General features: G+C 34.5%; 1 protein-coding gene across 3 annotated transcripts in view; it reads left to right on the top strand.

Moving 5' to 3' along the window:
* Positions 1-14,333, top strand: part of PPFIA2 (PTPRF interacting protein alpha 2) — a 282,312-nt gene that overhangs the window by 207,465 nt on the left and 60,514 nt on the right. For all 3 annotated transcript variants that reach the window (XM_041474325.1, XM_041474326.1, XM_041474327.1), the window contains 3 exons: positions 2,433-2,549; positions 12,941-13,162; positions 13,789-13,935. In XM_041474325.1, the coding sequence (XP_041330259.1) occupies positions 2,433-2,549; positions 12,941-13,162; positions 13,789-13,935 (486 nt within the window). The remainder of the gene's footprint in view (positions 1-2,432; positions 2,550-12,940; positions 13,163-13,788; positions 13,936-14,333) is intronic.

A 14,333-nucleotide genomic window follows, 5' to 3' on the forward strand; every position in this document is an offset into this window, starting at 1 on the left:
TAGGAGCACTTATTCTGCCTTAATATATTCATTAAATCAAGAATAGAACAAGTATGAAAACAATTTAGCTGTGTGGTTCTTCACAGTTTAGATCTGTTATCTGACTACCCAAGAGCTGAAACTTCTGCAATGTGCCAGACTTCAAAATCTTTGTTGTTCTTGTATATATTTGCTCTGCATTAATTACAGTAGTAAAATCATTGAAACTGTAATGTTTAACAATGATGGATTTTTGGCGAAGCGTTTGTTCCCAAGCATTAAAAAATCAAGAAAATCCCTCCAAATAATAATACACAATATTACATTATTTTATTTGCTTCTCACCTAAAAGGGACAATTGATTTTTTTCTTATTTATTTACTTACTTGGAAAGTGGTGGTACCTAAAGACCCATAGAGGCCAAGAATACACGATAAAATGACAATGTTTTGCACTAGTGTTTTAAGAGTATTCTTATTCAGCTAAAGGGCAGTTAAGGATTTGTGTAGATACAGGTGATAATTCAAAATGAAGGCATAGTGATGTCTGCTTTTTAATGGATCAACAAAAGATTAACATATGAAAAAGCCAGCTGTTTTGATGCCTGTCAATTAATATATCCTATGATTTTACATTTTTTTAATGTTACATATAGTTGCTCTATAGCAATCAAAATTTTATAATATGTGTGTTGAAGAATCTCACTTAATCTACCTGAAAGTATCTTTTAGCACTAATTGATGGCTAATTTTCTTTGTTGGAAGCCATAATTTCAGTAGTTTTGATTTAAGAACTATTTGAACCATAAAGAAAAATAAGTGAGTGAAGCTATTCAGAAAACAAACCACAAATATTGAATTACTGATTGTGTAAAAGGCAAGACTATGATAGTGAGATTATACCAGTACTTTTGATGTTACTTGAGACAGACATAATTCTCTTATTTACACAAAATGTTTTAAAGTTCAGTGTATTTGTACAACCCCCAAAGACACAGATTGTCTCAGACAGTTTTAATTCCCACTCTTGTAATTTCCTATAATTGCTTGGATGAAATGTTGCCTTCAAGTCTTGGTCTTGGCACTGAAATCAGTGGAAGTATATGATTTGTACAGGGGTTGTAACTTGAAATTTTTAGTAAGCAGTGAATTAGCCTGCTCATCAGAATCTCATATTACAGCAATTTTCACCATTTATATTAAGGAAGAATTGTTTAAAGTGGTGTTCTTACATCTCAAATGTTGGTCAGAGTGATTCAAATGGTCTCATTTTAAAATAAGCACTTAAATATAACTTAAACACATCTGAAGAAAAAAAAAAAGGGTTTCAAATTAAAATAACTCACATCAAAGTAAGTTTATCTTGATGTCAGTTAGGACTAAATTTAACTTAATTTGATTTAATAAATGTTACACAAAATCTTGGCTGCTGCACTTGGCTACCAGGTAGTACTACCTAAAATTCTCCCTCCTACCCCATGCTTTTGTATTCTAGGACAGAGCAGCCTTTTAGGGTGTTTCTGACTCAGAACTTATGCAGACAAAATATAGTGACAGAAGCTTTTAAACTTACACCACCTCTCCAAAAATGTATCCTACAATGTTCTGCTGTGTTTAATACATAATAATAATTCATCAGGTAAACTATTTACTTTATGTGCTCATAAAAGCAGAACAATACAGAGATATCTAACTGTGCAATTTAACAAAATTTATTGTTCATATTAGCCAGATCTTCCAGCTTATCATAGTATACAATGTAAAAAATAATTAGGACCTAAATCTTTCTCTGCTGTTTATTACCTAAGAGTAAGCCACAAAGTCAGAGAGAAAACAGTTTCCAGTAGCTGCATAGGAATTTTAGTACATTACCAATAAATAACCAATATTTTAAATACAATAAAACCTACTTCTGTATGTGTTAAAACAGTCAATGAATAGTAGAGGGTGTTAACGTACCTGCTTTTCTCAGTGAAAACCAAGTAAAATGTATGTTGCTGTTACTAACAGATGGGAGGCTGACAGAAAACTAGCACTTTATTTTGTACCACCTGGGTTTGATTCATAGCCTCTTGGTACTGTTTTCCTATAGGACAAGTTTGTCATTCATTGAATTCTCTATAAAAGAGTAAGTCTTGTTCTCACAGTGTTGAAAAAAATCAATGGCTAACTGCTGTTTCATCTTTGAAGCTAAAAAAAGTGTCCTACCACAAAAGCAGGATAGGAGACAAGACAGTGTTGACTATCATGTCATTTGTTCCTTTGTATCCTTAATGGCCTTAAGATATCATTAGTATGTTTGGGTTTTAAGCCTCTCTGCTTATAATGACCTAATTTTGCAAATACTACAAATCCCAACATAGGATTCAATTGTTAATAAATTTTGAAAATTGCCTGCTCAGTATTTTTCTGGTCTCTTGTGTATATTTACCACTTATTTTCTTTCTTTTGCAGATTGTAGCTTTGCGTGAACAAAATGCACACATTCAAAGGAAAATGGCAGCTGGGGAAGGGTCTGCTGAATCAGAGCATATTGAAGGAATGGAGCCAGGGCAAAAGGTTCATGAAAAGGTATAAAAATGTTAGTTGTCATTAAATCTAACAATCCGTGTAATAAATAATCAGGCTTTAGATTTTAGTAATGTGAATATTTTGTGGGATGCCCATTTAGAGTATTGTCTGCCTATTGAAACCAATATGAAAAAAATGTGCTTGTTTAAATGGAAAACAAATGCAAGTGGGCAGGTCCTTGCTCTTTGATAGGGTATTGAGTTAGATCCATAGCTTAAAACTAACCATTCTGGGAATTTTTTGCATTATGCTGCAGTTACAAGTACTATATGCTGCTGAGTGATCCTTTCTATGCTGCACACAGAAGAGCAAGGCGTAGTGGCATGTATATGTGGAAGGCTGTATATGCAAACATTCCTGAAAAAAAAAGAGACCCTTAGGGGATAACAAAGACCTAAAAGCTATAAAAAGTGATTTTGCTCTGTGCTGCCTATAGAAATTCTTCCAATTTGTGTCCATGTTCATATAGAGAGAAGCTAATTAGGAATCCTTCAGTACGAAATAGATATGGAGAATTCAGGACAAGTATTTGCTTCTTAATGCAGAGAGACAACAAAATGCAGAGACTGATTTAATAAAAAAGGTTTCCTCCTTAGCCTTAGATTTCCACGTTGATAAAAAACCAAATTGAGCATCTTCCTCTCTTGCTTCAGAATTAATAAATTAAAATGATAGCATAACATAACATTTGGCAGACAGCTGAAATTAGTAGAGCTGCTGCTTGGATCTCTAATTGTGCATTTTTGTGTAATGCCATATGATGAACAGTGGCATAAATCATACTTAGAAAAAATAGCTGTCATCATTATTTATTTTATAATCAATCCAATTTACAATGGTGCACTCACAGTGCAGGCATTAATTTTACACATTTTGCAGTTTATGTGTCTTTTCCTTTGAGTAATCTGTATGGTTGAGAAACACACAGTAAACAAATACTCTTCAGCTACACTCCCCTTTCTGCAAAATCTTACAGACACATCTGTGAAATTTTGATAAACAGTGTTCACCCCACTCAGTTGTGCTTTTAAATACAACTACACTGTTGAAAAAATCTCTGATTTCCCACTTTCTTTGCAAGCCGTGTCTTCTGATTTGAGCCATTGGGTCCACTGGTTACAAGCAGAACTAAGTAGAAATAAAACTATCCATCCTTTAAGAAATCTGCATATTTAAACACTAATGACAGGAATGAAATCCAACATAACATATTATTATCATCATTTTTTAATTGAATGTTTCTAGAGTATTATGTTTAGAAAACATCTATGCTTCCTAATAAAAACAATATAGGTTGGTCGGGTTAAGCTGAAATAAAGGTTTTTGCTCCTTATGGTAATGGAAGCATACTGGGTAGGGAGTTTAGAGGAGGCTGTATTGATGTCAGATCAACCAGTGCACTCTATAATTCACATCCTCTGCACTAGCTGCTCTCTCCCTTTCTACATTTACATTGGTGGCCATCATAAATTCCTTATTATTTAGGAAAGAGAAACTTAAAAGCTGGAAAATATAGAAACTTGCAAAGACACCAACTTGCACAGAGAAGAGCTTTAAAGGACTTTGAAAAATGGTTTCAAAGAACACCTGACAAAAATCACCTGCTCTGGGAATTAAGATGCAACCATTTCTGTTATCAGATATTCTCCTACTTAGACCTGTGACCACTTGCTGCCACCCAGATCCTTCACTTAATCTCTGAGGACAATTGCCTGATTTCCTCACAGGCAAAAGCCAGGAAAGTGAGAGCTCCCAGTGAATATGGTGCCCATTTGGAAATCTAGGGAGGCAGCTAGGGATGCTGCAACGGTGGGACTGAACAGCCAAAAATAAGATACTGTGAATAAGGAGTCAGTTTTCACATGAGTTCATTATTTCCTACTGGTATTTCAGCTTCCTCAAGAACCATGAAAGTTTAATTATTCAGCAAAACAGTGTTTTCAGAAATTATCATATGCAAATTAGGAAGCATTAAAGTTGCTTTGAAAACGAGGAAGTCTTCTGATGTTGTACACCTTAAATGTCCACCATTACAGTATCCCTTTCTGTAATTGTATTTTGCTTGTTTCCCTCTCATAATGGAGAATATTCCTAAATTAGGTTCCACGTATTTTAATTCAAATATAAAAAAATAATTGCAATTATTCTTTTGATGTTAATGGAGTTTTATCAGAGATTAATTAGCCTAATAAATGACTGTTTGTATCCTCAAAGATGCCATGCATGTATCAAAAAGTTTCCTGCTTGAGAAATCCCCTTCAGCATGGATTTCTGTTATCCTGAAGGCACAAAAGCTAACTGTTTAAGTGAAGTGTAAATCAGGGTGTTTGTCCTTGGAAGCACACTGGTCCTACCTATAGTAAGCTCAGTTTTACCAAGAGAAATTGGTAATCCCCTTCAAAACAATACCAGAAACAAATGGAAACAGATACATACACCAGGAGAGGTGAAAGAGCCTGATATTTCTGCTGCAATGAAGACCAGATGCTACATTTTATGAGGAATTCAGAGCCTTATATACTTACTTTTTGCAAGAATTAAACACCTGGGTCTATTTTGCTTTATATAAACCTCAGGCTATCATATTTATCTTAAGAATCATGTTTCTTCTTATTCATAACACTAACCTATTACAATAATTAAATCAAATGTTCAAAATTAAATCAGTAAGTTATGAATGCAAAAATCTGTGAAAACACTGACAAAAAACTGCAGGCATTGTATTCTGTAGGAGTAAAAGGTGTTTTGCCAAGGCAAACGTAGTGGGTTAAAATGTTCAGAGTGCAAATCAAGTACTATTAATAAAAGTAGCAAATGTCTTTCAGAGCATTCATCAGAACCTGTTCTGGTTTTTGGACTTGATTATTTTTGGATTTTCAGATGCAAGTTTTTGTATGATTAATAGAAATCTGCAGAAAACTTCCCGTTTCAGGTTCATATCACATACACTCCTTTGTTTAGAATTAATAAATTAAAAATTCTTTTAACTGGCAGCATAGTGAAATGGCAGAGAAAGGAGTGAAGGAAAGACCTATGTATAAATGTGATGTGTAAAAAAATATTGGGAGCTGTGATTCTTGCCCCAAAGCTTATACATTCTACATTACAGAAATAATACAAAATACATTTGATAAGCAGATAATGAGTTTGTTTACAAGCAATGTGGATATCTTTCTGTTTTTTAAATAATATCTTTCTGGATTAATCTTGATAAAGCTAATTAAAGAATCATGTGCTGAGGGGGACTTAATGAAGGTTGATGGCTTGACACACCTGGGGAGGTGAGGAGTATTGGGTGAAAGGAAACATGGATAAAAGCTGCAGCTGGGATTAGAAGCCTTCATGAATCTAAGGACAGTATGCAGTGTTTTTTCAGAAAGAGTCTAGGCAAGTATTTTGTAACTACTGTTCTGCTTAATAGTTGAGTTTGGCTGCATGACTCTGGATACTTAGTGCCCCACGCTGTAGCATACAGAGCTGCATTACTCATGCATAGTTTAAATGATAAATCAATAGACTTCTCAGATCTTTGTCAAGACATCAATTCTTTCTTTGTTTCATGTGAATTAGTGTGCCTTTCATTCGTACAAGTTTCCTTTCCTTTTTACCTAATAGAAACCCCTACATGCTACTACATATCAAGCCTGTTAAAACACAGCCTTAAAGGGAGAATTTCACATTTCAAGTACTGTGATAGCTGGCAGCATTGCTGTCAGCAAGGCTGACTGACCTTTGCTGACTGATTTACTGCAAGGAGTTGCCAGGAGATAATTTCTAATGGCGGAATGGGGAGGCTCCTAAGAAAAAGGTGCTAGTCAGAGCAAATGAGAATTGATTTTGTGTGTATAGTTTGGTTGGAACAACTAGATAGCCCTTAAAATAAAGGAGGAGTAACTGATTTCTGTCTGTGAGAGCTGAGAAAGTCTTCTAATGGTGTAAAAGAGAAACAGGCAGGCATTTTGGAAGGGACCAGCAACAAGAAAGAAAAAATGCTCACCCATCAAGTGAATGCCCTCCCATCCATCATTTTGCAAAAGGACTAAAGTGGGACAGATGATCAGAGGCATCAGAAAGATGAATAAGAGCTGAAAGCTGATCAGGAAACAGACTTTCTAGATCTTTAAATTAGTAACAAAACTAGGAATCTTTTGATGGCTTTTGAAAGAGCAAGAAACTGAGGATGTTTAGAGAGAAAAGCGCTAGAGAAGGTAGCTATTTTTACATCAGTAGTGGGGTAGGGAAGGAAAATTTCAGTTGAGAGAATATTGTAATTGATAGCTAATTAGAGGTTGGAGACAATTCAGAGTAATTGAAGAGAAGACCTCTAATGATCAAATTACTGCCTGATACAGACCAAAATATGTGAAACAACCTAGAGAAGCAGAATAACTTTCAAACACAGAGGCAATCACCACTTAGAAATTACTGTGACAGCTTAAATTCAATGCTACTGGTTTTGGCATAGCTTTAGACACTCCGGTTTGTGTGCTGGTTACATGGATGATGATCATTCTCCTTTTGCTTGTTTAGCTGTCCTTTGGGTTTGGTCTATTGCATAGCAAGGTGTCTCTGTTAGAATCTGTTTCTTTTAAATGTTTTGCATGAGGCATTTGAATGGAATGGGGTGGAAGGACTCTATAGTAAAAAGCATCCTCTGGTGACTTATTTATTCTTACCTCTCAAAGAGCATGAGTAAGTATTACTGTTTGCAGCATTGATTTTTACTCTTGCTTTCATAAAAGCAAATTATCTGTATAATTTAGTCTGATATTACTTACTTTTAAATATTCCTATACTATAGAATTCATATTGTTTTATTTTACCTGTGAACTGTATTTCTGTCTCTTCCCTGATGATGTGGCCTTCATGACCAGATTTTCTAAGTTGAAAGGAGCATCTTCATCATTACAGAGCTAAAAATAAAAAAATCTTTTTTTTTCCCTGGGATTTGGGACAAAATTTTCCAAATTTCCATGTGAGGACCATGGTACAATAGGGATTTATGGTGCAATGAACATGCCAATACTCTTCTAAAAAAGAAATGACAATTAGTGTTATTCACCATTTAGAGAGTGCCCTAGTAAAGACTAGACATAAGGCAAACAATTTTAGGGTTTAAATAAACAAAACCACAAATAAAAAGGGAGAATACGCATACGCACAAAACCCCAACCACACAACCCAATGCTTACACCATAAAAATACTTGTTCTAGGAGTACTAAAAGACCAGAGTTCTGAATTTTTAGATTACTTTCAATTATTGAAAGGTACCTTATGGTTAGACAGAGTTTAATTTGGTTCTCTGACATGGAACTGCTTGTGCATGTGGGCATCCTGTGAATCACCTGTGCTCCTACTACCAAAACTAAGAGGCACAAATGAGGAGTTCTGTCACGTTAATGAGTCCTGTCTCCTCTGCAGGTTGTTCAGAGATAACCTCATGAGATGTTATTGGTTTCCTTCTCACCACCCTCTGAGGTTAAAGTCTAGCACACAATATGTAATTAATTACTGGTGGATAGTCTTTAGACCCAATATTTTGTGTCAGATGTTTTATAGCTAGAGAGAAAATATCACCTGGAGGTGCTTTTTTACTGCTCTTGGGATTTCCTTTAAAAAAAATTAGGTTTTCGTGTACATTTTACCACATATGTAATTGAACAGAAGTTCTTCCTACAAAATAAAATGGAAAATAACTTTGCTAAATAACCTGGGACAATTTTACCATTTCTTTTGCAAACTTCTGTAGACTGGTGTCCCTACTGTTTCTTTGGGTTTGTTTTTTTTTTTTTTAATTATTATTATTTTACCTTATATGTAACTCAAATTAGTTTGCTGCAGTGTTATTTTGCTAGGGTTTAATTGAAAGGGAAGTATTAATTAGATTAACAGAGATTATGGTATTCCAAATTAGCCTTAATTTACAATTTCTCATGGTGTTCCTTTTACCATTGTTATTGTTTTTTGTTTTTTTTTCTAGTAACCTAGTCTGCAGCTGCTTTTTCTTTTATTACCTCATGTAGAGACAAGCAGCAATATAGGGGGGGATTTATGTTCATTTGTAATTCTCCAATTTGCTGTCCTTTTCCTTGCTGACACTCCTGTGTGAGCAGCAGAATGTCTTACTGCTGTGCTTTTTGGATATTGAAAGAAACCATGTTCCAGCAATGTTGTTTTGCTTGTCATTCTTTTCAGTGTTAGGGAAAATTTACTTTCCTCCTCTATTTCCGCAGACCTTAAGAAATTAAAATTTTACTTCTCCCCCCAGATATTTTTGTTTAATCCCTATTATCCCCTCATTCTTGTCTCTGCAGTTTGTCACCTGTTATAGTTAGTACCATCACTGTTATCTCATTTACTTGGTGATTATTCCATCCTTTCTGTTTCTCCTCCTATCTTGTTTAACTGTATTAGAGTGATTGTAAAGGCTTTCTTTATGGAGGAAGAGTATATTTAAAACCCATAGTAACAACCATGTTATTTGTGCTGTATCAGTTATTTATCTAGTGTGGTGATATGGTAATATAACAGAGAAAAAAAAGCAAAAAAAAAAAAAAAATCCCAGTTTACAAAAGCCCACAACAGGCATCCTCTTGCTGTTGCTCTTTCCCTCATTCTTCCCATGAGAGGGGGGATGCAATCCTGCATTGCTGGGCAGAGATGTCATTGCTCATAAACCTTTGTTTGCTCTTACCTAGCGCAAGAAAAGATGTCTTAAGCTTCTCTTGATCCTTTCAGTCCAATGCCAACCAGATTTCTCATGTGGCAGAGAAGCCTGTGGCGAGGGCAGGAGCAGAGGCCAGAGCCCCTCACAGTGTGTGTAGCAGGTGAACACACACTGCAGCTGTGGGCACCTGCCTTGTCTGTAGAAGGCAAAAAACATGAGGGGGGAATTTCATGATGATGCTGTTTCTGCAGCATTCAAGTCTCAATAAGTAAATGTGACAGAAACAGATGGAATATTTATATTGGGTAAAACAGCTAGCAGAAAACCCTCAAAGCACTGAAGCATGTGAGCTGTTTGCCACATTTCTTTTTTCGAGGAAAAGTAGCCATTGGTCTTAGATTCTTTCATGAGAACTAACTGAACTTGAGTGTGTTCATATGTAGCTTTTTCATGACTACTTTTTATAGACAGCATCCTAAAATTTGTTGAAGACTTCATCTGGATGATTAACTTCTAAGAGAGATCTAGGGATCATATATATTTTTTATGTTCTCTGCTAGAATATTTTGACCAGTTAGACAGTTTTCTTTATCATTCCTTCTTTAAAGATTTCCTAGTTGTTTCAGATTATTTTCAGTACTTTCTTTTCCACCACCCCAACTAATTTGACACTATTTCTTTCATTTTTGGCCGTTTGGGGTAGTACAGGGATATGATGCTTAAGAATGTCTATTTTGAAACTTTTATTTTGAGTATGCTTTACTGAAAAGTTTTCCTGTAGTGCTTCAGGTAATAATTAGCAGAGATCTATTTGATTTCATTGTTTCAAACATTTGACTAGTAATTTATTTACAAAGGATTGTAATTAATATACAGCAACAACATTGTAATTGATTTATTAATTGCAAGGTGTTGCAGTTGACGGACAGCGTCAACAACAAGAAGCTTCTTTAATACCAGGAAACAAAAAAATTCAACCAGATTTTAAAAATTCAGCCAGAGAAAGAACACGAAAAATAATCAAACATGGATGTTATTCATAAAACTGATAATAGAGAAGATGCTGCAGTTCTGTCCTTCCAGTTTATTCCAGAGAAAATTTCTCTGGAGAAGGGGAGGCTCCTGCTCCTTTCACTAATTCAGAAAATTAATTTGAATCACCATCTACAGAATGCCTTTTGCTTCTGCTGACACAGCTTTTTTTCACGTTCTTGTTCAAGCTGTTCTCCTGGGGTGGGGGAGAGAAGAGAAATTATTACCATGACTGTTGATAAAAGCCTTCCTTAAAAACTGAGGAATGTTATATCAGATATTTCTTGAATTAATACTTAATAACTTTCTACCTGTGGTCTTTCAAAATGATTGCTGTATGTGATGTACCCATATAATGGATATATCATAAAATAATAACAAGGCATAAAAGTGACAAAATGTCAGTTAAATCCCTTGGTAAACTTTTCAAGTATGCTTCAAAATTCAAAATATGCCAGATTTTAAACTGAGTTTTTAAAATTTTATTTGTGTCTTTACTGAAAGCTTTTTTAAAATCCTGATCTTATTAAGGAAAACTAAAATGTTGATGTTTTTAGTAAGTTGGAAATTTTAAATACCAACCAGCTCTATATATGAATAAAGGAAAAGTTGAAAGCAAAGCTGAATGATGATTAGAATGAAAGCACTTTGTGAAAAGAGTTCATCAAAGAACTAAGAGGGAAGTTAACGTGCATAGATCAAAATACCTGCATACATAATTGTCAATCACAGCATGGGTTTAGTGGTGAGAGACAAATTCTAACTGCAGTATCACTTGTCTTCCAGAAATCATAGATACTAAGTAAGTTAGTAGGAAAAAAATTGCTTTTCAGATTTAATTTATATGTGGTTTAGTTTAATTTATATCTTTAGGAAAAAAACTTCATTAATGAAAAGAAAATACTTTTCTTGCAGTGAATGTATTCCCAGATACCACGGGTTGCCATTTCATAATTTTCAGGGTTTATGTCACATAAGGTACATGAACACGTGCCATTTATTGCATTTGAGATTTGGTATTTGGCTTATTATAACTTTGCAACATTCCTGGACTGCTCTTCACAGAGCTCTAGGGCAATTCCATGCAAAATCAGATTTGCTATCCTGTGAAAACTGCTAAAATTGCTGTATGAGATTATAACTGTAAAACAGATTATAATTGTCATAGATAAAAACTTTATCTTAAATTTTCAAAATTTTCAAAGTATGATGGTTTGGCTGTCTTATCCTGTTTGAGTATTTGAGTAATATTTAGTTTGTGACTGCTGCATATTAATAGCATTTTAATTCAAGCAGAATAATTGAACACTTTCAAATACCAAACAAAGTGTAAGTAAGTTTTAATTTGCTATAGTCATCTTACCATGGTGTCCTGAAAGTAGATCAAAGATGGCTCAGCAGCTAAGAAAAAATATCTAAAACATAATTTGTTGGTATAAATACAACTTTGGAACTGAGTTACTTGATGTAATGAGTTTTTAAAGTCATTTTATTCCATGATGAACAGTGGGGCAGGTGATTTTGTTCTGGGTTCCTTTTATGGCTGATTGAGAAAAGAATGCTATTAAAGCTATTAAATAATGTTCCTAGTATGTGCTAGAGGATTTCTGTATAAATATATTTTGACAGTAATAATACAAAGTTCTAATGAAAGCTGGTTTCCCCTCAGACTCTGCTAGGAATTTTTCATATTTACATTGTTATAGACATTATCACCTAAAGAACAATAAACACCTTTTAGGACCAATATTTCTGTATGATGTTTAAAATTATAGTATGCTTTGCTCCTGTGCTTCATAATATAAATTTTGATTATAAAATTGTACATAATCAAGAAAGTTAATGACAGGTTAGACACTTTGGTTTTATTTTTTCATGTTGCAGATCAAATCAAATATTGCTGATTTTTTTTGTTCTTTATGCCTGGGGTTTTTTTTTCACATGAGAGTATTAAATTTATATGAAACTATAGGCTTAGCCTACACTGGAAAAGGTTAATTTGAATATCTGTTGTAATGAGGCAATACCAGCAAGTCCTGCTGGTGAATGCACTTCTATCCTGTAATAATTTCTTTGCAATATAAATCATATTGCTGTGATCATATCCCAAATGCAGCATGTGTTATGAATCTTGATTTTTTTTTCTTTATAACTATATTCACACCAAGGCTTTTAGCAGCACATAGATTACTTCAGCAGAACATGTTTCTAATGTGAATTTCACCAGTATGTTGTCCAGATTGAAAGCACTTTCTGGTACACTGAGTTTGTGATTTATTAATGTTGTATCCTGTCTTAAGCATGGTATATTTTACAAATGACATTAACTTTATTTAAGTTGAAATGCTGTGTAAGTTTAGTTAAGACCAATGAAAGCAATTTGGTGGTTTTTAGAAGTATTGTTGTAATCTGTACTCAAATAGTCATAATGCCAAACTAAACCTTTTTATGTGTAGTATTCTACTCTTAATGCAAGTGTTTACGTCCCTCTGTGATGCTACACTCTGGAATCCAATTATGTGAATTAATCTTCTGCTATTTTTTCATAACTATACCTATCTTATCTACTGTGAAAATGGTTTTTTCCTTCCTAGTTACTTTGGTAAATTTTTAAATAATCTTTGCTTTAGAAAAATTTACCTAGAGTCCACGTTAAAAGATAATTAATCAATGTCGCTTCTCCATTAACAGCGCCTGTCCAATGGCTCAATAGACTCAAATGATGAAGCCAGTCAAGTTGTTGAACTTCAGGAGCTGTTAGAAAAGCAAAACTATGAAATGGCACAGATGAAGGAGCGTTTGGCTGCGCTGTCTTCTCGGGTTGGAGAGGTAGAGCAGGAAGCAGAGACTACGAGAAAGGAGCTCATTAAAACAGAGGAAATGAACAGTAAATATCAAAGAGACATTAGAGAGGTAAGGAATTCACCATGTTCACCTCATATTTTTTGATTGTTGTTCCTGTGATATCCACTGCCAACTGATAGAGGCCAATGTATATGAGCAGCAAAATTGAGCACTGATGAAAGCCCTTAAACATAGGAGAGAGAAAATTTAAGTTAAGAAATAGTACTAGAAATTTATTCTTTTGTCTCAGTAAATGAAAGTAAAATTTAATTTTCCATCTCTTTCCTCCTCTTAAATTTGTGGTGTTTCTCAGTATATTATCTCTTGGGCAGATATTCTCACTATGCGTGGATGGTTGGCTTCTAGAATCTGTTTTAGTATGCATTAGTTGTCTTCCTGTTACACTGGCTTTCAAGCAAAGACTGGGCACAGTATCAGTGCCATGGTTTAATTTACAAGGTGGTGTTGTGGCATAGGTTGGACCTGATGATCTCAAAGTTCTTTTCTAGCCTAGCTGATCCTGTGATTCTGCATCATAGCTACAAGATTCCCCTTAGAATTCTCTTTAAAACTGAAGATATGCTTTTGAGGATACCTTACAATCCTGTCTACTACTAGCAGAAAAATTAAACTGGTATAAAATTATGTAGCATTTTAATGGCATGGTTCCTGGTGGGCTTTTTCTGTCACATTAGGCAATGGCACAAAAGGAAGATATGGAAGAAAGAATAACTACGCTGGAGAAGCGCTACCTCAGTGCTCAGAGAGAATCCACCTCCATACACGACATGAACGATAAGCTAGAAAACGAACTGGCCAACAAGGAAGCCATCCTGCGCCAGGTGCTGCACCTCCATCAGCCTGTTGTGTTCTTCATGCACAATGAAAATTGATCACAAATTACTACAAGAGGTTTCTGTTAGGTTAATCTGTTCAGTTTTAATCAACTGATCAGTTAATCCAAAAAATCCTAAATTGTTCAGCATCTCTAAATTTCGTATCAGCTACTATAGCTGTGAACAATAATTTCAATGTGTACATTCAATGTTGGAAAATAACTGTGTTTTCTGATAGTCTTGCATGAGTACACACAGTATTATTCCCTAAGTAGTGGAATATCTTTGCTTCTTATGTGACAATTTTGGAATTTTATTTTCTAAAAAATAGCTTGAGCTGAAAAAATTCCTTTCTGGAGAAAAGATCAGAATTTGCATACAATATATTATAATGATTTTACAGA

The sequence above is a fragment of the Pyrgilauda ruficollis genome, unplaced genomic scaffold (assembly GCF_017590135.1).
Source record: "Pyrgilauda ruficollis isolate IOZ18807 unplaced genomic scaffold, ASM1759013v1 scaffold32, whole genome shotgun sequence".
Classification (NCBI taxonomy): domain Eukaryota; kingdom Metazoa; phylum Chordata; class Aves; order Passeriformes; family Passeridae; genus Pyrgilauda; species Pyrgilauda ruficollis.